The 26,688-nt window shown below is 38.7% G+C and overlaps 1 protein-coding gene across 3 annotated transcripts in view; it reads right to left on the bottom strand.

Annotated features, from left to right (window-relative positions):
* Positions 1-382: 382 nt before the first annotated feature.
* The window catches only part of myom2b (myomesin 2b), a 63,834-nt gene continuing 37,528 nt past the window's right edge, over positions 383-26,688 (bottom strand). For 2 of the 3 annotated variants that reach the window (XM_026320462.1, XM_026320463.1), the window contains 28 exons: positions 26,447-26,500; positions 26,221-26,348; positions 25,532-25,715; positions 25,208-25,382; positions 24,974-25,095; positions 24,624-24,811; positions 24,263-24,389; positions 23,895-24,073; positions 22,885-22,999; positions 22,561-22,723; positions 22,271-22,377; positions 21,382-21,426; positions 20,885-21,021; positions 20,284-20,428; positions 19,754-19,816; positions 19,443-19,510; positions 18,365-18,478; positions 17,953-18,040; positions 16,915-16,953; positions 12,203-12,308; positions 11,374-11,440; positions 10,892-10,988; positions 8,829-8,865; positions 4,141-4,163; positions 3,995-4,050; positions 3,809-3,898; positions 2,071-2,196; positions 755-955 (listed from right to left, as the gene is read on the bottom strand). In XM_026320462.1, coding sequence (XP_026176247.1) covers positions 755-955; positions 2,071-2,196; positions 3,809-3,898; positions 3,995-4,050; positions 4,141-4,163; positions 8,829-8,865; positions 10,892-10,988; positions 11,374-11,440; positions 12,203-12,308; positions 16,915-16,953; positions 17,953-18,040; positions 18,365-18,478; positions 19,443-19,510; positions 19,754-19,816; positions 20,284-20,428; positions 20,885-21,021; positions 21,382-21,426; positions 22,271-22,377; positions 22,561-22,723; positions 22,885-22,999; positions 23,895-24,073; positions 24,263-24,389; positions 24,624-24,811; positions 24,974-25,095; positions 25,208-25,382; positions 25,532-25,715; positions 26,221-26,348; positions 26,447-26,500 — 3,044 coding nt within the window. Of the gene's footprint in view, positions 956-2,070; positions 2,197-3,808; positions 3,899-3,994; positions 4,051-4,140; positions 4,164-8,828; positions 8,866-10,891; positions 10,989-11,373; positions 11,441-12,202; positions 12,309-16,914; positions 16,954-17,952; positions 18,041-18,364; positions 18,479-19,442; positions 19,511-19,753; positions 19,817-20,283; positions 20,429-20,884; positions 21,022-21,381; positions 21,427-22,270; positions 22,378-22,560; positions 22,724-22,884; positions 23,000-23,894; positions 24,074-24,262; positions 24,390-24,623; positions 24,812-24,973; positions 25,096-25,207; positions 25,383-25,531; positions 25,716-26,220; positions 26,349-26,446; positions 26,501-26,688 lie in introns of all 3 variants that reach the window. The other variant, XM_026320464.1, reaches the window with a different exon arrangement.

Genomic DNA, 26,688 nt, shown 5'->3' with positions numbered 1-26,688 from the left:
AGTCTTTAAACGTGACCACTTATAGTATGCCTGTTTCTACTGTTGGCCAATAACTAGGAATAATTGATATTAAGCTGTAAGGTAGAATGCATATAGATTTTTCAAAACTATATTTTAGCTAAGAACCAGCCAATGTTAAGTAGAATTAAGCAGTGTTAATGTGTCAGTCCTGCTCCACAGCTCTGGTTTACCATGTGGTGACTCACTGTCAGCTGATTTCAGCACATCTATATTATAACGCCTAATAATTGTTTATGCATTAATTTCTGTTTTAAATGTCTTCTAGTTATTTTAGAACATTTGTACACACAGGTTGTCTCTAAAACCATTGCATTTGCTTGTGCTTCACTTACATTCCAGTGTGAATTGAATACACATTTCATTCTTTTTCCAGCAATAATTTATTTTTCAGCATTATTCAATGTTCAATTCAGTTGATTTCACTTGAACTCATTTCTAATTTAGTCATGAACTAGTAAGTCTAGTCATATATTTTATTTGATAAATTCTTGTGTTTATAATTTTTTGTTTTGTTCTTATAAAGTAATACAGTTTGTCACTTGCCAGTACAGTTGTAGAGTTTTTAGCTCTCAGGATTTTTCTGAATCTTAACACCAACTGCATTTTCTCCATTTCATTTAACGATTTTAATAATTGTCCAGATCAAGAATATCAATAAAAGCTTCTACACTGTGTGGGGTGCATGTTTGCTGATGTGTAAATATGTCTCTTCTTCTTATGGCTTCCGTGCTTTCTACTTCCTCCTAGTAGGAGTGGGGCTCTTCATGCCTCTTCCTAGTGCTGCCCTAGTAGGGGCTAGGCTGGGGGCTGGACTAGGAGCAGGCTGGGGCTTAGGCTGAGGCATCTCAATGGGGAGTTTGGGAGGGATGATAGTTTTAGGAGTCACAGTGGGTTTGGCCTCAGGGATTTTCTCTCCGTGGTGGTACACACTCACCTGAAGAGAGAGATAGAGGAGAGGATATAAGGTTACCATTTAAACATTTTCTATATGTTTTTAACCTATTGAAATAAAAACATTTTGAGAATTTTTTAAATCCAAAACTAAGATAAGAAGATAAGATAAGAACAATACTGCATGGCATGGCAATTGGCATCTGTGGACAGCCCTAAAGATTGCAGATCACACCTCCCATCCATTTTGATGGCATCTGAGAGGATCTGCCAAGAATGGGATAAGTTCCTGAAATCCAGGTGCGATTTGTCTTACTCGACACCGTTGCTGCCAAATGGGCTACTACAAAGTATTGTATTAAGGTTCTGGACTCTAGTAAATGAGAAACTTTATTTTGCAATAATTTCTATTAAAAATTTTTTGTTTTCATTTTGCAGGTGTACCCCTGCCTTTCACCCAAGAGAGAGCTGGGATAGGCTCCAGCAGATCCCCGTGACCCTGGCTTTCAGGAAAAAAGCGGGAATAGAAGATGGATGGATGGATGTTACTGAATATAAGAATGATAGGCACAAACGGTTTGAGCCATTTCAAAATAAATGTTCAACACAATAAAGTGTGCAAAAAACTAAGGGGTTCAAATTGTTTCGTAAGCCACTTTATATGACAATCATTACCTATACCCGCTTATTCCTAAATTAGGGTCACAGGGATCTGCTGGGGCCTATCCCAGCTCTCTTTGGGTGAAAGACAAGGGTACACCATGGACAAGTCACCAGTCCATTGCAGGGACCACTTTATATGACAGTAAAAAATATAGTTATAGTTAAAATATAGTTTCAAAGTGTAACACCTTTTGTAGTACAGCATTTAAACATATTTTGAAATCACAAGCAAAGAATATCCGAGGTAAGGACTTTTTCCATGTTAAGGCTGTCACATCAGGCTCAGACAAAAGCCCCAAGATCAAATATCAGCTCTGCAAAATCTCTAATTTCTATATATAACTTATATATCACACATATATAAGTGTGATAAAAAGCTAAGATAATATTAAAAAGATAAAAAGAAGACAGGATCTGTGCCACATATGATCTGAAATATAATATTTCATGACTGAGTAAATCCCATCATTTATAGTATATAGCAGTGATACTCACCACTACATCCACGGACTCCCCTCCATATTTGTTCTGGACAATCATGCTGTATCTTCCAGAATCTTCCATTGAAACACGCTTGATTGTCAGACTGGCAAACTTGCCCTGATCCATGGAGACCACATACTAAAATATAGAAACATTGAAAAAATGAGAAAGACAGCACAGGTATTTTAGTTTCATTTAACTTTAAAATGTCGACCATTTGAAGTTTTATTTAATAACGTGTCCTTTACTCAAAGCAGCTGCATGAGCTTTGATTACAACCTCCCTTTAGAGAAAGTTAGGCAATTATCACATTGGACTTAGTGGACACAAGAAATAATGACTTATTTGAGTGTATTTAGTTTTTTTAGCTGACACTGGGTAAGAAGCAGGGTATAATCTTGACTGGTCAGTCTGTTACACAGCCGACACACAGAGATGGACAACCAGTCACACTCGCAGCTACAGGCAATTTGGAGTCACCTGTCAACCTATATGTCTTTTGGACTGTAGGAGGAAGCTGGAGTATTCCACAGAAAAAGGACCCAGCTGGCCACTGGTTCACCAGGACCTGTTAGCTGTGAAGTGACAGTGCTAACCACTGCTGCTCTCAGTCAAAACATGATAGGATTAAATAACATCAAGAACATATTCCATCTGTACTTCTTGAAACCATAGAAAAAAAAAGTATGTTTAAGCCATCAGTTCAGTTGAAGTGCACTTGTGCTGACATTCTTCAGACACCTGGGGCTTGTATTTAGATGCAGTACTTGTACTTTGACTCACACCATGTGAGTGGTACTGATGAGAATACAGGATTTTCATTTCCCTCTCTCATACCTGCCCACTCATTTCCAAGGTCTGTATATAAGTACACTTTTATGGAGTGGCACTCAGCAGCTAATTGCATTCCTATTAAGAGAAACACTTGCCTTCAATTTTCAGAAATTAACAATCTACTGTGCTAAAAATTGAACAGACTTAACAATAAAATGTCAAATTTGCACTTAATGGCCTTTTTCTAATTAACATATTATATGGTCTTGGATAATTGCTTTCATTTATTAGATCAGTGAAGGTTGTTAGTTTCCCTTCTTTTTTTGACTGATGAAAGGTAGGAACAGTATAAAATAATATTTGGTAATTATAGTTTTTATAGTAACGTTACTGAGCACAAGACGCTCATCCAAGTATGACAAATAATATATACACCTTCTGGTATTCACCTCCCACACAACAACAATGAGTAAATTTGATCTGGGAGGACAAAAGGTGTGTCGTATTGTCTTCAAATTTACTACACACCTTTTGTCCTCCTGGGTCGAATTTACCCATTCTGTTTAGACTGCTTATAAAGCATAAGATATAAAATAATCACCAATATTTTAGTTTCACCTTTTTAGTGAACTTGTTTCCCACATATTACCATATATTTTACACTTATAGCAGGGAACTATCCATGTCATTTTTAGTTAATTATATGGAAGAAAACCAAATTTATCACTTACTAACTTTTGAAAATGGGTCAAATTGACAACAGGAGGGCTAATAGAAACATACTATTGCAATTGTGTTTGATTAATAAGGTAATTAATCATTCAAAAGGAAGGAGGGCCTATGCTGCAGAAGAAGCTGAACAGCTTGATGATCAGCAGCAACGTGTGACAAGTAAGACAAGTATTTTAATTTTCCTCTCTCAATGTATGCTTCAGTGACCATTACAGAAAGTTTTGAAATAGAGTGAATTATTTACCTGATCATCAGGTTCAATCTCTGCTCCACTCTTCAACCATGAGACCTGAGGCTTGGGATCCCCACATACGGTACATGTTAAACTAAGAGTCTATAGAAAGCAAAAACATGATTTATTAGAAACACATGTACACGTCTCACATTTATAGAGACAAGAACCAAATAGTGGCACAAAAGCACATGTTACCTTCTTTTCCATAATGGTGACAACATCAGGCAGTCCTCCCACAACCTTGCCACGGTCTAAAACAAAGCAGTGTTAATACTATCATTCCTTTTAACTGTTACTGTGGAAGAAAGCACCGAAAGAAAGCAAATAAAAGATGAACTTACTCTTTTCAGCATAGGCTTCTGCCCTGAAACACAGAGAAAGGAAAGTTCATGTTTGTTTCTCTAAATCTTTTTTGAATCCGCTCCATGCTGTAGATGTCACCACTCACTATGTTATCTTAACAGATTCCTTTATGTTTTGGACTTTAAATAGATTTTCTAAATGGCTTTACAAAATTCAGCATATGGGGTTGTGCTTTGGCCCAATTAGCGAAAGGACCCCAAAGCTCTCTGCTACCTGACTGCTTCTGTTTTTTAAAGTTGATGTTGATCTCAAATTATGATATACTGTACTTTATATATATACTGTTTTTTTAGGCAGCAAGGGTTGGATTCACAGTACTTTTGAAACGTTTGATATGTTCAGTTTGTACAGTAGATTAATCTTTACTCAATCTGAATTGACATGTTGTAATACAGCTTTATTTACTGAGACGTCACAGTGCATCAAATGTAAACATGTAGGATTTCCTAGAGGCACTCCTACAGGCATAGTCCAAGCTCAGCACAGTGTAGTGTATGCTTGAATAAATTGGAGGCATGCATTTCGAACTTCTATAATACTCAACAGAAGCAGTACACACAGTATAGTAAAGCACTACTAATGTGAGCGATTCAGTCTATTAATCTTTGTAAACTGTACTTTGTAAACTGATCAGATCATTGGAAAGGGTGTATTGTATCTGCCTGCATGTTGCAAGTCATTAAAGTAAGTTGCTCAGTTGATGTTGTGTGCCTGAGATTGGTTTCAGTCTGCATGTATTCTCAAATATATGGTATGGCCTCTAGGGACAAAATGCATATAAAACTCAAAACATATGCAAGAAGAAAAATGCTGGATTTGCTACACTGGAAGTGCTCTGGGACATCAGGGCTCCCCCTAGATTAAGACAGGCAGCAGCAATATAAATGCTTCACATAGTCAAGAGAATTGCTAGTTCATTCCAACCATCTAGTACTTCCTGCATTTTCCTTTTCGCATGTGTTTTGACTTCTGCATGGGTTTTTGCATATGCAGCCTGTTTTCCTAATGAATGTGCTTTGACTTTCTGCTTGTGTGTTTGGTAAGACTGTTAAATGATTTAAAAAATGTAGTTACCATATTTTCAAACTGTAAGATACACTTTTTTTTACTCCTCTGGCTTGTCCTGTGACTTATATAGCGAACCAACTTATATGTGTATACTTACAGTAATTTCATCGACTAGTCACTAGCATTTGGCACTCTTACCTCAATTTGAAGATAATATTTGAAAAAAAAAGTCTGAAGTGAGTGTTGGCATTTAGGCAACCTGAGGAATGAGAAGGACATGCTGTTTCATTCCCACCGGATGTTGGTGAAGTTCATCCCGCAGCGCCAGTTCTGCTTACCAAAAGTGGCACACTAGGCGGCTCGCATTACTTGATACGGATGAATGAATTTCATAATGCACTTCTGCTTGTTGTTATGCCAAGTTTTAATTTTGACTATAACTTATAGCTAATGAAAACCCAAAATTCAGTATTTCAGAATATTAAAACATAAAAGTTCAATATTGGAGACTCATGGTGTTACACACTAATCAGCTAATTAACTCAAAACACCTACAAAGGTTTACTGAGCCTTTAAATGGTCTCTCAGTGTGGTTCAGTAGGCCACACAATAATGGGGAAGACTGCTGACTTCACACTTGTCCAGACGATGATCATTGGCACCCTGCACAAGTAGGGTAAGACAGAAAAGATCATTGCTAAAGAAGCTGGCTGTTCACAGTGCTGTATCCAAGCTCATTAATGGAAAGTTGAATGGAAGGAAAAAATGTGGTAGAAAAAGGTACACAAGCAACAGGATAACCGCAGCCTTGAGAGGATTGTGAAACAAAGCCCATTCAACAAGGAGTCAGTGCTTCAAGAGCTGCCATGCAAAGACGTATCCCCTACATGGGTTACAACTGTTGCATTCCTTGTGTCAAGCCACTCTTGAATCAGAGACAATGTCGAGGTGTCTTACCTGGGCTATGGACAAAAAGGACTGGACTGTTGCTCACCTGTTTCCTTTTCCTCTTGAATGATTACCTTACCCTCTTGTTGGCAAACAGGGATTTGCTCTTATGGGAGGGGGTGTTTGGGCAGATGTGGGACTGCTGTGTTTGTGGGTGCGTTGTCTCCCTCTGTTTACCTGTTTCCAGGTTACCAGCACTTCTGCTGGAGCAGGGTGGGGAGCACAGCTGTCTCTAATAAGCCTCATCAGCGTGCAATTGATGTGAGCTGTGAAGATGTGTCCATTGCCAGTGGCGTGTGCTATGTGATGGCTTCGTTTTGAGGATGCAGCGTGTTCTTTCAGAGCTCTCTTTTAGTTTATCTAGAAAGTGAAAGTGACTACTCTTGTCAAGTATGGGGACCCATACTTGAAATTCCCCTCTGCATTTAACCCACCCGAAGTGCACACACACCGTGAACACACACCCGGAGCAGTGGGCAGCCATTGCTGCGGCACCCGGGGAGCAGTTGGGGGTTCGGTGCCTTGCTCAAGGGTCTCAGCTCAGTCATGGTACTGAAGGTGGAGAGAGCGCTGGCTATTCACTCCACCCCACCGACAATTCCTGCCGGTCCTGAGCCTTGAACCCACAACTTCCGGGTTACAAGTCCGACTCTCTATCCTCCCACTAGAAGTAGTGTGTTTCAGTTAGTTGGCTTTTTCTGTTTGTCTAACAATGTTTGTTTAACATTTATGGTTAATTTTTTGTTGTTTATTAATAAATTTAACGAATCACTGCTAGTGATTCCAACTCCCTGCTCCTCCTTTAACCCAGTTTATTCTCTGTTACATCCCCTCATTCCCTTTAAACCATTGGGGAACATAACAGGTCCAAAGTCTCCTTTTTAGATGAAAGTAAATTTTGCATTTGATTTGAAAATCCAGGTTCCAGACTGGAGGAAGAGAGGAGAGGCACAGAATCCAAGTTGTTCGAGGTCCAGTGTAAAGTTTCCACAGCCAGTGGTGGTTTTGGGACCCATGTATTCTGCTGGTGTTGGTCCACTGTGTTTTATCAGGTCTAAGGTCAGTGCAGCCATCTACCAGGAAGTTTTAAAGCGCTTCATGTTTCTCTCTGCTGACCACCTTTACAGAGATGCTGATTTCATTTTCCAGAAGGATTTGGCACCTCCCCACACTGCCAAAAGTATCAATACCTGGTTTAAGGACCCTGTGTGTGTGTTTATCCCTGTGCTTGATTGGCTCTGTGTTATTTCTGTGCAAATCCTTTTTTTAAAAATTGGTCTTAAGTAATTAAATTTTCTCAGATACTGAATTTTGGCTTTTCATTAGCTGTAAGTTATAATAATCAAAATTAAAAAATAAACACTTGAAATATATCACTCTGTGTGTAATGAATCTATTTGTGAGTTTTACTTTTTGAATTGAATTGTGGAAATAAATCAACTTTTTGATGATATTCTAATTTATTGAGATGCACCTGTATATATGTATTTTTCTGTTCAACAAGGCTGTTTCTGCTAAAGTGATTGATACTCAGTGCAACTTATAACCCAGAGAGTGCGGTAATTACATGCTCTGTGATTAATCTAAATTAATCATATATATGAATTTTTGCTGTGAAAATATTTCAATTCAAATGAATTTTTGAAGATGATCGAATATATCAATAATTGTCAAACACTTTAAAGGTCAACGTCTCTTTTACTCTACAGAATCAGAAAATGTTTTCAATAATGGCCATGCTCTACGACTCAAATGTGACCTAATATGCTAAAAAAATGTATTCACGAGAACCATCCAATGCAATCCATTTTGCAAAAAAATAGGTTAGTCAGTCACAGGTACACTATATGTAGACTAACTCAGTTTGTCTCTGAATGTCTGGTCCAGCATGGTTTGACGAGGCTATCTGCCAGTATCAGGGGCTGTGCTAACTCAGACCTCTGGGCTAAATGCTTTGTATTAACGTGATCTTTCAGGCTCGAACTGCAGTTCTGTAATCAACAGCTCCCTTTGGGTATTATATTTTTCAATTCAATTCAATTCAATTTTATTTGTATAGCGCCAAATCACAATACAAATCATCTCAAGGCACTTTACAAAAACTAAAACCAAAAACCCAACAAATCCCTTATGAGGGGTAAGAGGTAAGATTGTAGAATGCAATATTCACACCTTTTCCAGGCGCGATGAAGGGCACCGTGACCGTCACCTTTAAAACATAACATAATTCCCTACAGCCAGTGTTTGGTTTGTCCATTCTCGGCTATTGTAACTTGGTTGCTTCTGTGAAAGCAGAACTGTTACCCATGTAGATTTAAAAGGCTCACTCTAAGATTTGGAAAATGCATCACTAGGTATTTTATAGTGGTTACACACTAATGGCAACATTTTTATGAATACTATAGTCCATTTTTGGTAATAGATCATTCTAAATATTGAACTTTGAACCTTATTTTTGTGCTTTTACTTTTGTATATGCTTTGTCTCTAGAGGCCATCATATAAATGGAATCTACAAAAAATTTATATACCTCTTTATATAAATTTTAAAAATGTATATAACTATAAATCAGTTTTATTTTTGGTAGGTGTTATTTTTAATATTCTAACTAGTGAAAAGCTAGTGAGGAAACAGTGCTTCATCAATGTGTGTGTGAAACATATACATAAAAGCATATAGTATAGAAACAGAGGTGTGAGCGTTGTCTTACTTGAGTTTCAGGAATTCAGCATAGGCCTTCTCATATACTGTTAAAGACAAAAACAGAATTTCATTGCTCTGTAGTGTATTTTAGAGATTCTGAAGCAGAAATTAACTTTTTTAAGTATTAAAATACTCATGTGGAGAGATGGCTATGACAAATTTATTAAGACATTTTCTTATCTGCATGAAAAAATTTCATCCATCCATCCATTATCTGTATCCGTTTATTCATAACTATCTGCTGGAGCCTAGCCCATCTCTCTTTGCGTGAAAAGCAAGGGTACATCCTGGACAAGTCACCAGTCCATTGCAGGGCCACATAGAAACAAACAACCACTCACACTTACATTCACTCCTATGGGCAATTTAGATTCACCAATCCACCCGACATACATGTTTTTTGGACTGTGTGAGGAAACCGGAGTATCTGGAGTAAACTCACGCATGCATGCAAAACTCCACACAGAAAGCGCCTGCTGGGTTGTGAACCCTGGACCTTCTTACTGTGAGGCAACAGTGCTAACCACTGTGCCCTGGTGCTGCCCTGAAAAAATTTCCATATTGGGAATTCATTATAATCAACGTGAATTCAAACTGGCCACTTCTGCAGGTATTTGTAAAGAAGTTTAGTAAGTTCAAAAACTGGGGTGAGCCAGGTAATTATGTGCATGCCCCCGAGAAATGGCATAAAACGTCAAGCTTCATTATAGAATTTACTTACTTTTTCTGTGCATTTGGATGATGGCACGCTACGCAGGTGAAGATGCATTTACTTGAGGTTTACTTTCTCATCAGAGGACTAAAGGCCTATACATACCCCGCCAGAAGTTTGTTCTCTCTCCTAGGGCTGTGAGAAAAGAATGTCATTTTTTTCTCGCAGCCCTGGTTTGAGAGTTCTCACAGCTTGTTCTCGACACATCATCTGGGCAGAACTTTTTTCTTGTGTGGTGTCCGACAGTTATTGTGTGATTGGTCAGAAATTTGAAGTGAGTGTGGTTAATACGGAAAGTGGAAATGTTGTCTTCCCGCTTTTTCTGCTGCCGGTTGTTATTGCAATGGATAGTTTTGAGGAACAGCTGCCAGAGGCGGTGAGGAGGTATGAAAATCTTTATCATCTTGTAAGGCATATGAAGACATACAAATGGCAAATAATTTGTGGACAGAGGATACGTTGAATACAGAGGAGCACGTCTGTGATAAAACATGGCGATATCTGATATCTTATCCGCTGTTTTGTAGTTTCTGTCAGATTCCCGTAACCTACAGTGGGAGGGACCTCCCAGGAGTTTGTCAGTTGAGTTTCTCGTGGAATATGAACACAGTTTGTTCTCACCACCAAATTTCTTGCTTCTTGTGGAGTATGTATCAGGGTTAACATGACTCAGATGACAAACGTTTAGATTAGACTCCGAGCAGAGGATATAATTCCTGATAAATAATTCCCTCTCAGCCACATTCCTGACTGAAAGGCTCATTATGCAGCTCATTATGTGGGTCTTTGTCTTCTTAGGTAAATCACATGATTATTCATGTATTTAATCATGATTATTCATCAGGCGAGACTTTTTGCATATGCCTTTTCTACAAAAAAGGGCCTTAGAAAATTCTAATCAGTGTTTTGTTTGCTGTGAATGAGTGAACAAGATGATTTTCACATCATTTTGAAGCAAACTCTCTAGGCTACAAGATGCAGTTTTATGACCTTATTTCAGTGACTTAGAAATGTTTTCACTAACCATGCATAAATGCTATTTTCTATGCACAATCATGTATAAACATGCTGCTCACATACTATTGTAGCCCAGTTTGTGCTGATTACAGTGTTATCAGACTTTAGCCATTAATATGTTTAAAAGCAACTGAAAAAAGCACAAATGTCAGGGCATGTCAAAATTTGTCCAGGGTCCCAAAACATCCTTAGACCCCAGAGGGTTAAACTTTAGATTGAAGCTAAGAGGTCCATAAAAACAAGTGGCAGTGTGGCTTCTAACCTACTATTTACTGTGTTATCAATAAAAATAGTGAGTGATGCAGCACAAGAACAAATGAGAGAGAGAGAGTGTTACTGACCTTCACCACTGAGGTCCACTGTGCGTTTATGTGTGTTTTCAGGGTCAGTGATCACTATGGAGTACTTTCCTTTATCCTTCTCCACTGGTTCAACCACCTGTGAGTCAATAAATCATTCACGCGAGCCCATTAGGTAATTAATGTCTGGCTATTTGTTTGAGTTGTCTCTCTTAGAGTACAATTTTCTTAATGATACATCTATCTAATCCATAATTGCAATTATAAATCTTTCTGACAAAATGGAAGATGCATAATTTGATTAATTATGCTTAATGAATTTTAAAACGTCTGATTTTATCCATCAGCCAACCCTTGTGACAGTGAGATTATGTGTGTAATTTGTCTTAAAGTTGCCCCGGGAAAGCACCCCTAGAACACTGATAAGGAACAGTGCCAATGCCTGCGGTGCTTCATTGTATGAACTATATATGATTCACCGAAAAAGTATATGCTATTGAGCATTGTACAGGAGAGGAGAATACCTCCATTGTTGCCATAGCAGGGGTTCCTCCAATCACAATCTTGTCACTGGGAGAGAGTTTAGTATCACTGAGGAGAAGAGAGAAGAGGAAAGCTTAGTGTGAATGTGTGTGGAGTGTTTGTATGAGAGTGGATGAAGGCTGTTTCAGAGTTAATGGAAAAGCATGTTTACATGCCTAGGGATATTTTTCTCTCTTGCTGTCTCTCTCTTAAAAACACATACCGAAAAGACAGGGGGAGGTTAAAAATCTAATCTCCATAATTTTTTGTTCTTCGGATAATTGAATAACAAAAAAAAGACTGTAACCCCTATCTTTGTTCTGTGTGTTTCTATTTATCTTTATTGTTTATCTTCTTTTCTTTTGTTCAATCTGTCCACTGTCACTTGGTTTCCCTTCCCTTCTCATTGCATACTCTTTAGGGTACAAAAGAGTAGTTCTACATGTAGAAAAACCTTTACAGGCAATGATAAGAGTGGGATTTTTGTCACAAAACAGGCAAAACATTACTGCAGTATAATAACAACAATTAGCAAGAGCCATTTCAAGTTTTAAGTGGCTTATTGTTTTTGCCACTCCCAGCGATTTAACTAAAGACAAACTCAAAATAATGTATTTCTGGTCAGCTTGCTTATAGGCAGACATTAAAAAAAAAAGATTCATAAAACCACATTTCCAAATATTGCTATTAACATTTACTTCTTTTTATAAACTTCTTCTTCTCTCCTAAGTAGCAGCTTTTGTTGTCATGTTTATTATAGAGTGCTAATAGTCATAGCATTATTAGTATTATTTTTATTTGTATTAGTATTATATATATAAAATATCTTACCCATGATACCAGGTAATGTTCATCTCTGAGGTATAATACTTCATGTGACACTGCAGCTGAACACCTGTTGCTGTGCAGCTAATCACCAGCTCTCCAGCACTTGCCCCTAGATGAGGTGATGAAGGAGAGAGAGGTGAAATCAAAATCAGCCATTTATGTGCATACTTTCCATCTCCCGCTCAACAACCTAGCCCCACTCTGCAGGGAGACCTACAGGATGCACTTGTGCCCAAAATGAATCAAATAAAATCAAACAACCATCTGCAGACATTTGTAGTATTTATTTTAAGACTTACCTATTTATGTTACCTTTATCTAGCTTGCTTTTTTTTTTTCGTCGTGTGTTGTATAGTTCGTCTACTGATTAGCAACAGACTAGCCTTAGTGTAACACACCTAAAACTAACTAAACTTTCTAAACAATTCATTAACCGCTACATTCCGGTACTAGTCAAGTACCTTTCTATTTTGACCGGTATTTATTGCTATTCCCAGACTTAGTGTTCGTTAGCCTACCAGTTGCCTTAGCTAGCTAGTAACATGGCTTCTCCCTCTCTCTTTCCACCGAGCTCAGGCTCGGGGTCTGTTAGCGGTCCAAGAGCAGCTCCGGAGCAGCCCGGAGAATTAGTCTGGGTGACGGTCCGACGGAAACATACTCCTAAGCAGAAGCCCACGGCTCATCACCTGCCTGTTCACGTTTCGAATGGATTTTCCCCGCTCAGTAACACACCTGCTGAAAAACCGACTCTGATAATTCGCGATTCCATAGTCAGAAACGTGAAGCTAGAGACACCAGCGACCATAGTCAAATGTATTCCTGGGGCCAGAGCGGGCGACATCAAGTGAAATCTGAAGCTGCTGGCTAAGGCTAATCGTAAATATGGAAAATTTGTTATTCACGTCGGCAGCAATGACACCCAATTACGCCAATCGAAGGTCACTAAAATTAATGTTGAGTCGGTGTGTAACTCTGCCAAATTAATGTCAGACTCCGTAGTTTTCTCTGGACCCCTCCCCAATCTGACCAGCGATGACATGTTTAGCCGCATGTCGTCGTTCCATCGCTGGCTGTCTAGGTGGTGGCCAGCAAACGATGTGGGTTTCATAGACAATTGGGCCACTTTCTGGGGAAAACCCGGTCTGATAGCGAGAGACGGCATCCATCCCACTTTGAATGGTGCGGCTCTCATCTCTAGAGCCGTCGCACCCCTCAAACCACATAGAGATTGTGTCTGCCCCTCGAACATATAAATCACCCCCTCAGTCATAAAAATTGTCATGTTCCTCAAAGCACAGGCCAAGGTGGAGGAGTAACTGCAATCTTCCACTCAAACTTATTATTAAGTTTGAGTTTGAGTTTATTATTCATCCTCAGAACAATTATAACTCATTTGAGAGCCTCACTCTGAGCCTCTCACATCCAAACTGGAAAACACAAAAACCAGTTCTACCATTCTTCCATTGTGTACCGTCCACCAGCTGCCTCAAACCCACTCCCTACCAAATTGATCATATTGTTGACAGTGCTGTAGCCTCACTGCGTGAAACGCTTGATACTGTGGCCCCTCTGAAAAAGAAGTTAGTGAATCAGAGAAGACTAGCCCCATGGTATAATTTACATATTCATACCTTAAAGCAGGCATCACGAAGGCTGGAAAGGAAGTGGCGTTCCACAAACTTAGAGGAAATTTTTCTAGCCTGGAAAAACAGTCTACTAACATATAAAAAAGCTCTCTGTAAAGCCAGAACTGCATACTATTCATCACTAATAGAGGAAAATAAGAACAATCCCAGGTTTCTTTTCAGCACTGTTGCCAGGCTGACAAAAAGTCACAGCTCTGTTGAGCCCAGTGTTCCCTTAGCTCTCAGCAGTGATGAATTTATGAGTTTCTTTACAAATAAAATCACAACTATTACAGATAAAATTCAGCAGATGCTTCCTATACCTACAATAAATGAATCTTCTACTACAGTAGCTCTTGAATCATCTGTAGGACCTCAGTTATGTTTAGACTGCTTCTCTCCCATAGATCTCTCTGAATTTACATCAGTAGTTGCTTCATCGAAATCATCAACGTGTCTCTTAGACCCCATCCCGACTAGGCTGCTTAAAGACACCCTGCCATTAATTAACTCATCTTTATTAGACTTAGTAAATTTATCTCTGGTATCAGGCTACGTACCACAGGCCTTTAAGACTGCAGTAATCAAAACCACAAGGCTCTGTGCTAGGACCGATTCTGTTCACCCTGTACATGCTTCCGTTAGGCTATGTCATTAGAAAGCACTCTATTAATTACCACTGCTATGCAGATGACACTCAGTTGTATCTATCTATTAAACCTGTTAACACAAACCAGTTAACCAGACTTCAAGCATGTCTAACTGACATAAAGGCCTGGATGACCAGTAACTTCTTACTTTTAAATTCAGAGAAAACAGAAGTTATTGTATTTGGGCCTAAAAACCTCAGAAATAACTTTTCTAAAATTATAGCCACCCTTTCCTCCAGCACTACTGTGAAAAACCTTGGAGTTATTTTTGACCAGGACATGTCCTTTAACTCACACATAAAACAAATCTCTAGAACTGAATTGTTTCACCTGCACAACATTGCCAAAATTAGGAACATCCTGTCTCAAAATGATGCAAAAAAACTAGTCCATGCATTTGTTACCTCAAGGCTAGATTACTGTAACTCATTACTATCTGGATGTCCCAGTATCTCCATAAAAAGCCTCCAGTTAATCCAGAATGCTGCAGCCAGAGTCCTGACGGGAACTGGCAAGAGAGATCATATTTCTCCTATATTAGCTTCTCTTCATTGGCTCCCTGTAAAATGTAGAATAGAATTTAAAATACTTCTTCTCACATACAAATCCCTTCATAATCAAGCTCCTTCATACCTTAAAGACCTCATAGTATCATATTATCCCAATAGAGCACTTCACTCTCAGAGTGCAGGTCTACTTGTGGTTCCCATAGTTTCCAAAAATAGTATGGGAGGCAGAGTTGGTCTCTAGTAGAGACCAAAAGGGGGATTTGTGGGAATGCAGCAACTACCTGAGAAAAGGGTTTCATAGAACACAAGATTTAAGGCATAAAGTTGTATAGGTCCTGCTAGTATGCATTAAGTATGGTATGTAGGCTGAGGAACAGACTCACTGTAGAGTGCTGATCTCCAGAGATATCTCTGTTTATAATAAAACCGGTTAATTTAGTCTCTGATTCAGCTCATCCTTTCTCAATTAAGGAACTCGGGTCGGATTCAACACTAACTGACATAAAGGCCTGGATGACCAGTAACTTTCTACTTTTAAATTCAGAGAAAACAGCAGTTTGTATTTGGGTCTAAAAACCTTAGAAATAACTTTTCTAAAATTATAGCTACTTTAGATGGCATAGCTACTGCATAGCTCCTTCATACCTTAAAGACCTCATAGTACCATATTATCCCAATAGACCACTTCGCTGTCAGAGTGCAGGTCTACTTGTGGTTCCCAGAGTTTCCAAAAGCAGAATGGGAGGCAGAGCCTTTAGCTATCAAGCTCCTCTCCTATGGAACCAGCTCCCAGTCTGGGTTTAGGAGGCAGACACTCTCTGTACTTTTAAGGCTAGACTTAAAACCTTCCTTTTTGACAAAGTGTATAGTTAGGGCTGGCTTCAGGTAACCCTGAACCATCCCTTAGTTATGCTGCTATAGGCCTAGACTGCCCGAGGACCATTGGTGCACTGAGCTCCCCTACCCTAACCCTAACACTCCCTTCCCTTCCGCTGTCTTCCTCTCCTCCCCCCTCGCATGTATATTCCACCATTGAATGTCACTAACCTTGTGCTCTTTCTCTCCCCTAGTTTGTGCTCTCTCCCTCTCTCTCTGTTCTCTCTCTGTACCTTCTGCAGGTGTCCCTGGTCCTGGAGCTGTATATCGCTGATGTGCAGTTACTGGCCCTACCAACCTGCAGTGTCTTTGTTTATTGTTGCTGTTCTTTTCTCTCTCCTCTATCCACTCACCCCAACCAGTCGAGGCACATGGCTGCCCAAACTGAGCCCGATTCTGCTGGAGGTTTTTCCTTCTGTTAAAGGGAGTTTTTCCTCTCCACTGTCGCCAAGTGCTTGCTCATAAGGCATTTGTTGGGTTTTTAGTTTTTGTAAAGTGCCTTGAGATGATTTGTATTGTGATTTGGCGCTATACAAATAAATTGAATTGAATTGAATTTTATACTACACTTTGTCTGTGTGGGGCTTTGCTCTCTTCACATTACAACTGTACAAGTGTGTCTTCCACCTGGTCACATCACCATGGTTTTCCATTATCACAGTACTGAAACCTCTTCACCTCTGCAACCACTACTCTAGTAGTTGCGGCAGAGCTGTCCTAAAATAGGAGTAAGATGCTCCTCCACAGTCATTGTGACAGCTCAGTGGAATTTCAAAGTGATTTCACCACATGATGGCATGATGGCCAAATGGTTCCAGCATGACAACTTCTGCCACACAGTGTCCCACTGTTGTAGGTACAATGTGTACAATGTGATTTTGAAACACAAATGTGTAAGGCTGGTGGTGGATCTACTAACTCTTGTCAGTGTGATGTGATTGCTGTGTTATATTTAGATAGTTTGCACTTGACCCTATCAGTGGATAGGGATAATTGATGTGTGTATCCACCTGTGTGTGTGTGTGTGTGTGTGTGTGAGACATGCAGATACCTACCAGCCAGTTGACAGAGCTTGTTGATGGCTTCATCAAAGACTAGAAGAAAGGCAGAGAAATGTGGGGTCAGAACAGAGAATGAAAGTCACAATTCTGCCCTCTAGTGGCTGCATTCAAAGCGCTGCAGGAAAAGGTTTAAATTAGGGATCAACAACCCTGGTCCTGGAGGCCCACGGACCTATCTGTTTTCCAGCTACCTCTGCTCTACCCACTGCTGATTAGTTGGATAAGGTGTGTCCAGCCAATCAGAAGCTGGAAGGGCAGGGATAGTTCAAAAATGAGCAGGACAGTGCCTCTTAACACAGTTAAATGTTGGGCTTGTGAAACTATCTGAAACCAGTAACACAGTAGGCTATAGCAGAAAGAAATCAACATAAGTCACAGACAAATGTTGCAGATACTCATACTGTTTGTGACCTATGAGCAAATAAATACACACCTAGATACGTACCACTTCCTTTGGCCGCTATAATGATTTTTTAGTTATCGTTTTCTCAAAAATGCAAGTTTACAAAGACATACCTTCAGACTACCACAGTGTCTATTTTCTAACCATATTACAGAAAACCAGGCCAGCATCACATTTAACTGGCTGAGTGCTACTGCTTGCTGTAATCAGTCTCCAGGCACACTCTTCAGCACAACACCCCTGGCAACAGTAGAAGGCCAGGTATAAGGAAGTACAATAACAGTCACTCAAAAGTAACTGGCAAATGAGGACAGAGTCCTCTGATAATCACCCCATATTAGCTGGCCAATGAGGACATGGTCTTACGACAGTCACTCTTGAAACGTTGTCCAATGAGGACACAGTCCTGTAACATCTGCCCGAACGAGACTTGCGCAAGTACTGAAACCGTTGGAAACCAAAAACGGAAACTGAAAATTTTACATTGAAACTGAAAAAATGAGACTTAACACCATGTACACAGATTATTTACTTTCAATGTTCTCATTTCTGTTCAGTTGTTATTGTGTCAAATCTCATTCCATACTAATTCATCAGTAAGATAAATTAAGTCATAAAAATATGTTTACCTTTTCCAGAGATGTCAATCTGACTCATGTCTTTTCCTCTGTCATCACTGATGGTGGCCTTGTAAACTCCTGCTGTCTTCAGTGAAAACTAGAGAAACAGAATAGGAAACATAAAACAGTATAGGAGGAATAGGGAATGTAGAATGCTTGTATGTTGAATGCTGAATCTAACCAGGTGGTGAGGTATTATTGAGCAACGTGTCCTTGTTTTGAATCCTCAGAGAAACACTGAAATGTGCAGTTTTTTTAAATTACCAAAGCACTGAAAAAAAATTGCATTCATAACTTGAATTAGAATGGCTGCTACGCTAGACTACATCCTGGTATTTTCATGCATAACATGCATAGATATAAATGCATTGTACATGGTTTTATAGCATTAAGGAGATTAACTGTACCAGAGTGTAATTACCAGTTTAATTGGCAGTTTGCAGACTCCTGATGCAAGGTCAGGTTTCACATCAGGTATGATTTCTTTGTCTTCTCTATACCAGTGGAACTGTGAGTCCTTCTTCAAGTTGGCAACCTGCAGTGAAAAACACAAATTAGACACATTACTATTAATTTAATTATTATTCTATAAATCTCATCAGTCTTGAAACTATAAATAAATGTGTGTTCCATCATATATTACAATGACAGTAATGCTGCCAACAACGACTCTATACAAAATCCATCAAGTCAGGGATGTAATGCCTCAGTAAAAATTGAGCCTATGTCTGCAGAATGGTTGATGCTTGAAAAGAAGTTTATGCCAGCTTTGGGCGGCCACTTTAAACATTCACACATTTCCTGATCGATTGTTGTGGTTCTATAGTATTCAAAGTACAGTTACTTGACAAACTGACAGATTAAACACATTTCAGCTTCAGATTGTCTAGACTAGAGTGATGTGAATAATACTATATAATAATACAATAATTATATGCTTCATGCTAACAAAGCAAAGACAAAACCATTTTATAATTCTGGTTGTTTGTATATGGACCTTATTATTACACAGCATGTTGCACCCTGCACTCAGCCTCTGCAGAATGACTAATTAGCTATTGAAAAGTAAGTCTCCCATTTGTTTACAGTGTAAATTTTCAATTATTTCTGAGTTTGACTGTGTTTACTGTGAGGGAAATTTATACCTTGACAGACAAATGTCTACTACCTCCCTTTTGTGTCCTATGTTAATTCAACAAAGGCTTTTAACACTGCTTTGTAGTCACAAGGAAGCAGACGGAAAGTCAGGGAGACGCTATTATATTATGTATGCCATCCTGCTGGCATGATTTACAAGTGAGTGACTGGTGTGTAAATTAATGCTGTTCAACTGATACAAAAGCTGATCATTTTCTGTGCTCGTGGTCAATCGGTATTGACCCGTGCTGTAGGCCGTATGTTCTGTTGTGACTCTGTTGCTTTGCCCGTTGCCATGCCTATTAAATTTGCCATCCTTTGACCTGAGATTTGCCTCCAAGTATTTTTTCCACGACATTTACCTTGCAGAACAAAGTGACAGAGCAGTCCTCTCCAACCTGGAGCAACAGGAACTCACTAAAGTGGGGACCTATATTGGATAAAGGCAGGAGAGAAAGGCCCAGAGAAGACATACATGTTAAATACAAATTCTAAAACTTGATTGTATGAGCTCTATTAACCTTTTTGAGTCTTGCATAGACCACTGAGGTTTAATTGTCTCAGGTGTAAGCCAAGTAGTGTTTTTTTATTCTTAGTGTGAAATAATATTGTGGAATTCTTCAGCGGGTATGATCCACTGACGTGATATCTGTGGATGTTATGTGTCTCTTACCCTCTTTGACTCTGATATACTCTCTCCTTTGGAAGTCAGCCTCAGCCAGGGCCGCCTTGAAAGCTGTATGTAAATACAGACACACAAAAACAGAATAACTAAAATAACAGTATTGCTGTATGGCAGTGGAATCATGATTTATGAAATTCACCATCTTAATTTAAATCAGAAACCTCTAAACGCACTTTTACATTTATCAGAAGAATGCATTTCCATGATGTTAGTCTGTTATGCCAAGGATGGACACAAGCATATATAAAAATCATATTACATACATTATGTCACAATAGGCTGTGTTTATTTTAGGTCAACTTTGTCTCAGTCACATGTGCACTCAAGATACTACAGAAACAGCAACAGTGTAAATTTTATTATTATGTTTTTTATCTTTGTCTCATTTGTCTTTGCAGTTCCCTGTTAATTCTTGTGGTACTAGACTGTATCAGTCCAAGCAGGGTTGTGATGGTTTGTTCAGTTTAGAGAAACACTGCAGAGAATGAGTGAGAAATCATAAACCGGGCATCTCTTACTATTTCCAATCAGAACCAGTGAGCTCTGTGCTTTGCCTCCTCCATCTGTGATCTGGCAGGTATATGTCCCCTGATTCTCCTCTGTGAAACAATCCATGATAAACTCAATGATACCTGTAGAGATGTCATGACGCATCTTGTTGGGCTGCAGTAAAAGAGTTTGTTGTCAAAAAGAGCCATAATATACTCAGGGATATACTTTAGGTCAAGGTTTAAGGTCAAGGTCATTTTTATTTATATAGCACCTTTAAACAACATTAATGCTGACCAAGTTGCTTCACAGTAACACAGTACAATGATAAAAAGTACAGAGATTAAAATGTAAACCAACAGCTTAACTCATGAAGTCAAATAAAACCATGAATAAGAAATTTAACTCACTAAGACCAACATAGCCAACAATTATAAATAGGTCTGAGAAAAGAGATACGTTTTCAATTACTTTATGAATGTGGAACACTTTTTTACACTATAATTATGGCTTTGATGCTGAATCACCAGGCAGGCAGGCAGACAGACAATTTTTTCATGTTAGAGACGGATTTTAATTTTTCCATCTCTCTTTAACTATGTTAATTTTAAAAACAACAGTGTATCTTACATCAGCTCCAGACAGTTCGATGTTATTTGCAAAGAATTTGTAGGTGACATTGGGTGAAATCTCTTCAGCCTGCAGCCAGAACCTCATTCTGCCTCTCTCCAAAATCTTATATGCCAGTTCTGACTTCAGTGGGATAACTAGAGGAGGAAAGAGAAGAGGAAAAAGGAAGGCCATGGGTTCAAAAACATATAATAACCTGTTGTTATTTTAATAGTAACAGCAGAAGAGAGAAAGCAAAAAAAATGTAAATATAAAGGTGGTTAGGCGGGTGATGCAAAAGCAAGTAAGACTTATCTGGATCAAACAAAAAGAGTCATGGCTACTAAGAAGAAACAGAAAAAAGAAATCTGAAATGTTCAAAGTAAGTCAGAACAGAACAAAATAAAGGCATGAAAAGTAGAAAGAGAAAAACAGTGTGGGTAAAACAGATGCAAAAGTGTGAGAGAAGAGATTAAAAGAAAGATTATGAAAGATGAAAGTCAGCCAAAGGTACCTACTTGGGTGTCTGATATCATAGCTGAGTGCGAGCATTTTTGCCAACTCTGAAACATAAAAAGATAACTTATTCATGTTATTCATGGGCACAAATAAGCAATTAAACACTTCAGAACTTTTTTGCACACTTTATTTTGTTGTATATGTCATTTTACCATGCAATTTGAAGAGATGACTCAAATACAAAGTTTGGAGTTGGAGAAGTCACTACTGTACATGTGCTAACTAGCCAGATGTAAGACAATACTTCATGGCACTGAGAGTTACACTGAAAAAAATGTAACCCAAATTGGAAGCAATCAGCATAAGGCACAATGAATAATATATAGCCTTGTAGTGCAGTGGCACAATAGCAGGAAAAAAATCTTGTCATAAGGACGTGGTTTTGAAATACACATACTGAGCCACGCTTGGAAAAATAATGTGAGCAATGTGCTCTGCTAGTAATCATCAGATGAATAATGAAAATTTTTGTTGCCCACATACCAGTGGGATTATTTTTTAAGCATGGCTTCTTGGCTTTCAGCTTTGTCATCCTACACAGCCTCAGTTTTTTGATGCATACCTTTCATTTAAATTAAGTTTAATTTTGACCATTTGACATATTTGTCTAATTGGATATTGATGTACAGTGGTTCAAATGCTCCTTTATGAAATGTTTGCATATAGTACATTAACAGTTCACAAATATGTGATGCAAATTCCAATGAGAAGATACCAGTAATACAAATTGAAGTATGTTGGCAGGTATAACTAATTAGTCTAGATTGTAAAGTACTATGCCACAGATAAAGGGCTGCAGATAATTTTATCTGCACACTTTGAAAGCCAGAGTTTGGGCTGGGTGGTTAAGCACCAAGCTACACATACACAGTGATGGGTAAATCCTACCTTCAGAAGAGATTGCATAGCTGGATGAAATGCCCTCTGTGTTGGTGACAGATACTGAGAACGTCCCAAAGTCCTCTTTATCTGGGTTCTTAAAGATCAGCTTTGAACTACAGTGCAGAACAGGAGAGAGACAAGCATATGGACATATGAAATTTCAAAATGCATATTTTCCAGTGTCCAGCTCTTTGCATGCAGCACGCAAATATGTGTGCAGTTGTGTGTATATGTGTGTGTGTGTGTGTGTGTGTGTGTGTGTGTGTGTGTGTGTGTGTGTGTGTGTGTGGTCTCACTGGTTGCCTTCGGTTTTAATCACTGTTCCTTTAGAGAAATCTGTGATTTCTTTATAATCTTTCTTCCAGATGAACTGAGAGCCCTCGTTAATTTGGCAGGACTCGAATGATAGAACAATGTCACCTGACTTCCCATCCACCACACAGGACACCTCCTGGGAACCTTCAATGCACACAGTAATAAAGTGATAATTTTTAATATGCAGCTATTTCACACAGCTGAACAATGCTGTGGTACATTCAAATATATAGAGAATCTTGGAAACACATCTTTAAAAATATACAAACTGCATTTATTAATGTCCCACTGTGATTAACTGGTACCTGCCACAGCCTTGGCTGTTATGGAGTCAGAGGGCATTGAGGCCAGACCCACTCCTGCGTCATTGACTGCACGCACTCTGAACAAATAGGTAGATCCCTCCTCCAGATCTGTTACCTAGGAAACAAACAGACAAGGAAACAACCTCATGTTTGCAAGAGGAAGAGAGTTACTGTATGAATTTCAGTGCACAAGGGGCATGACAAGTAACTGTCTTTAATTATTGTAGCGGCACATTTTCCAACATCAGAAATTGTTGCAGTACAGTAAATAACGCAGTTCATCAGGTGACTTATCTGGTGAGATGAAATTTTGACAGCAGTAATTACTACACTTTATGCAACAAATACTCCTATACTAACAGTCAGACCTATAATAGACCTCTTGCATATAGCTATTATTATAAGTATGAGGATTATTATTGGATTAAACACACTTTTCACTTATGATTAATTCTGTATTGTTTGCAGCCAACATTTTATTATGTAATTAAATATTTTTTGCTTTATACAGTAATCAAATCAAATATACTGTTCCTTTGTTGACTGATTTGCGTGTATCAGTAATGAGTTGCCTGTTTGCTGCTACTTTCCAATCTAAAACCAACCATTTTGTTCTGTACTTAAGACAGTAATTGTTTATTTTATCCACTAGATGTCAGTGTCACACGGTTTTCTGTTAAGTTTTCTATTAGCTGGTACAGAAAGTGGAAATGTACTGAAGTACACTGAAGCTAATATGATCAAACAGGAGGCTTTATCAATGAGAAATGAAGTATAGAGGAGGACTGCTGAAGAGATGAATATTTTGCAACACACACCATATCAGGAACACAATATGCAATTGTGATGATTTGTTTCAGCAGTGCTTATGTTAAACACCACCCACTGGTTTCTCTATAATGTACACAGTACAGCAATATACAGTACTAAGTTGTCATTCCAGGAGCTTTGTTTTGTACATACTTTGATGGAACCTTAAGAACAATAATACATATTAAAGATGCTGTCACCTTGAGGAAGCGTTGACTGACAGCTGTCTCGTTGGCTGTGATCCAGTCAGAAGTGCCCTTCTTTGCATACTCTACATGATAGCCTGTGATTGGTCCAGATCCAGTATAGATAGGTTTCTGCCACTGAACCACCACTGAATGATCTCTTACTTCACATACAGTCAGGTCATAAGCAGGACCTAAAGAACATGAGGAATAAGATAGATCTACATTTATAATTTCCCTTCTAAGTACATTTCATTGAATCCATTCCCTTCCTTTTAATTCTCAAGACTATGAGCTGACTGCCTATAACTTCTACAGGATTCATGGTTTTTGGACAAAAAAATGATAGTGACTGCATCAGTCAGAAGACTATATTTACTAACCAGGCTCTGGAATAGTCCAGGCCTCACAGGTGAAGTCAGCTGAATGCTTGGAACCTGGTCCCAGGCCAACCACGTTGGCTGCATGCACCTGGAACTGATAGATTGCTCCCTCTGTTAAGCCCTCCACCTGTAAATAAAATGTTACCTTGATTATCATCATACCCAAAAAAAAAAAAAAAAAACCCACAAAATAACCAATGTATTATTATTGTAGTGACTGGGTACTTGGTAAAAATTCTATGATATGCCATAATATCAGAGAATAGTCAATGATGTACTTTTGTGCACTTTTTTCTAAAATTGTAGCTTCCTCTTTGATTTTTTATTTTTATATCAAGCTTATCAACAAACATTTTTGTACCTTATAAAGCCTTTCTGCAAGTGGTGGGACGTTAACCTCCCTCCACTCTTTTGTTCCGCTGCGTCTTTTGTCCACATAATAGTCCTTGATCTTTGCTCCTCCAGAGTAAAGAGGCTTCTTCCAGGTCAGAACCATTGAATGGCCATCACAGTTCAGCAAAGCAATGTCATAAGGTGCAGAGGGAGTGGCTAAAAAAGGCAGTAATGAATTTTACTACTTATAATTACTTATAATTACATTGATAGTTCCCAACCATCAAAATCATTATCACAGACAAGCAAGGAACAGGGAAGATGCATTATCCCTATCGTCATCATCAATAATACTGATAAAAATATGCCAATACTGACACAGGGCAGCTTTGACAGTCAGGGGTGCAGACTCTTGGGATTCCTCACTAAGGCCCAGCTCATTGATAGCCTGGACACGGAATACATAGGTTTCTCCTTTGGTCAGACCACTAACCACAAACCTTAAGAAATAGAAATTCATGCAAAAGTGTCACTTTCATACACTACAACCTCCAACAAAAGAAAAAAAATACATTTAAGCCCAATGTGTACAGTTTGTTTGTTTTTCCATACTTGGTGCTCTTGTGAGGTTTATGATTTGCTGAGACCCAGTTTTTGGAACCCTTCACACACTGGTCGATGTAGTAGCCAATTAGATTGTTGGGCTCCTTTGGCGGAGCCCACTGGATGAGGACAGAGGTGTCAGTTTCTGTTGTAGCAATTACCTGACCAGGAGCTGAAGGTACACCTGAAGAAATAAAACATAATAAATAAATTAATAAATAACAATTAAAGCAATGGAAATGAATAATGATTAAAAAATAATTGTAGCCTTAAAATGTTAAAGATGTACGCTTAATTTTTGTGACAGCTGAGAGAAAATACACAGAAACAGACCTTTGAGTTCCAGAGTTTCAACAAGCCCAGTCGGCTCTGAGGGCACACTGGTTCCATGGATATTGGCAGATAAAACTCTGAACTTATACTGTTTGCCCTCTGCCAGGTCAAAGACAGCATAACGTGGGGATCGAATGGGCACCTTAGTGTTAACACGCTGCCATGCACCACTGTCTGCCATGCACTGTGGAGAGAAAGACAGACAGGCATGCCTGAAATTACTATACATCCACACACATAATAATATGTTGTGCTGCTTGAAGCTGGGTTTACTGCAGCAGTTATATTCATTTCACATTAGCCTGACCTAGATTAACAGTCAAAAAACTGCTGTGTTTCAGTCTATGGAACTGCTATGGTAGCAAACTAGTTTATAATATTGATTGGTTTGTCACAAGAATAGTTTGCTCACAATCAGTGTGTTAACTTCATTAATAATATGACTTGTTCATTTTGGGTACAACATTAGTACAGTATTGTACAGATCAGTGTATTTGTTATTTATTCAAGTCAGTATGCCTGTAAAATGCTTTCTGGTTTTACAATCCTGTTTGTGAAGACAAGAACTACATTGCTGAGGAGAGAGAGTAGCGTGCATACTATAAACTTACATTCTTAAATGCTGGTGAGGTGCACAAATACAGTGTAGTATTCGAAATGACACCTGTGTTGGTAAAGGTTTTTCTTACCTTTTCTATGTAGTACCACATGGGAACGTTGCAAGAATATGGAGGGGATTTCCAGCTGAGAACAACATATGTTCTGTCTATTTCTGAGACATGTATTTCTGAGGGAGCGCCTGGGGGCTTCCCTTCAGCTACACATAATCACACATACACACAGATTATTATATATATTTAGAAATTACTTGCAGTAATTGATATAGATTCATATTCATTTTAATTGAAAACCCACCTTCAACTTCATCATGGTAAGACACAACATCCAGTTTTCCTCCCAGCTTTTTGGCTACAGAAAGATAAAACACATGATGTCTGCTTCAAAATTGCTCCAAATATAGATTTCAGATAGACATTCTGTGATTTTTTAAATCTGTGTATCAAATCAGCACACTGGTATGCTAATATCAATTTTATTTGCAATATGCAAACAAATTAAAAACCAGTTTCTTAAAATCCAATGACCATGGAGGGATA

Source organism: Mastacembelus armatus, chromosome 3, assembly GCF_900324485.2.
Source record: "Mastacembelus armatus chromosome 3, fMasArm1.2, whole genome shotgun sequence".
Taxonomy (NCBI): Eukaryota; Metazoa; Chordata; class Actinopteri; order Synbranchiformes; family Mastacembelidae; genus Mastacembelus; species Mastacembelus armatus.
The sequence above is the reverse complement of the archived record's forward strand: the minus strand, read 5'-3'. Positions and strand labels throughout refer to the sequence as shown.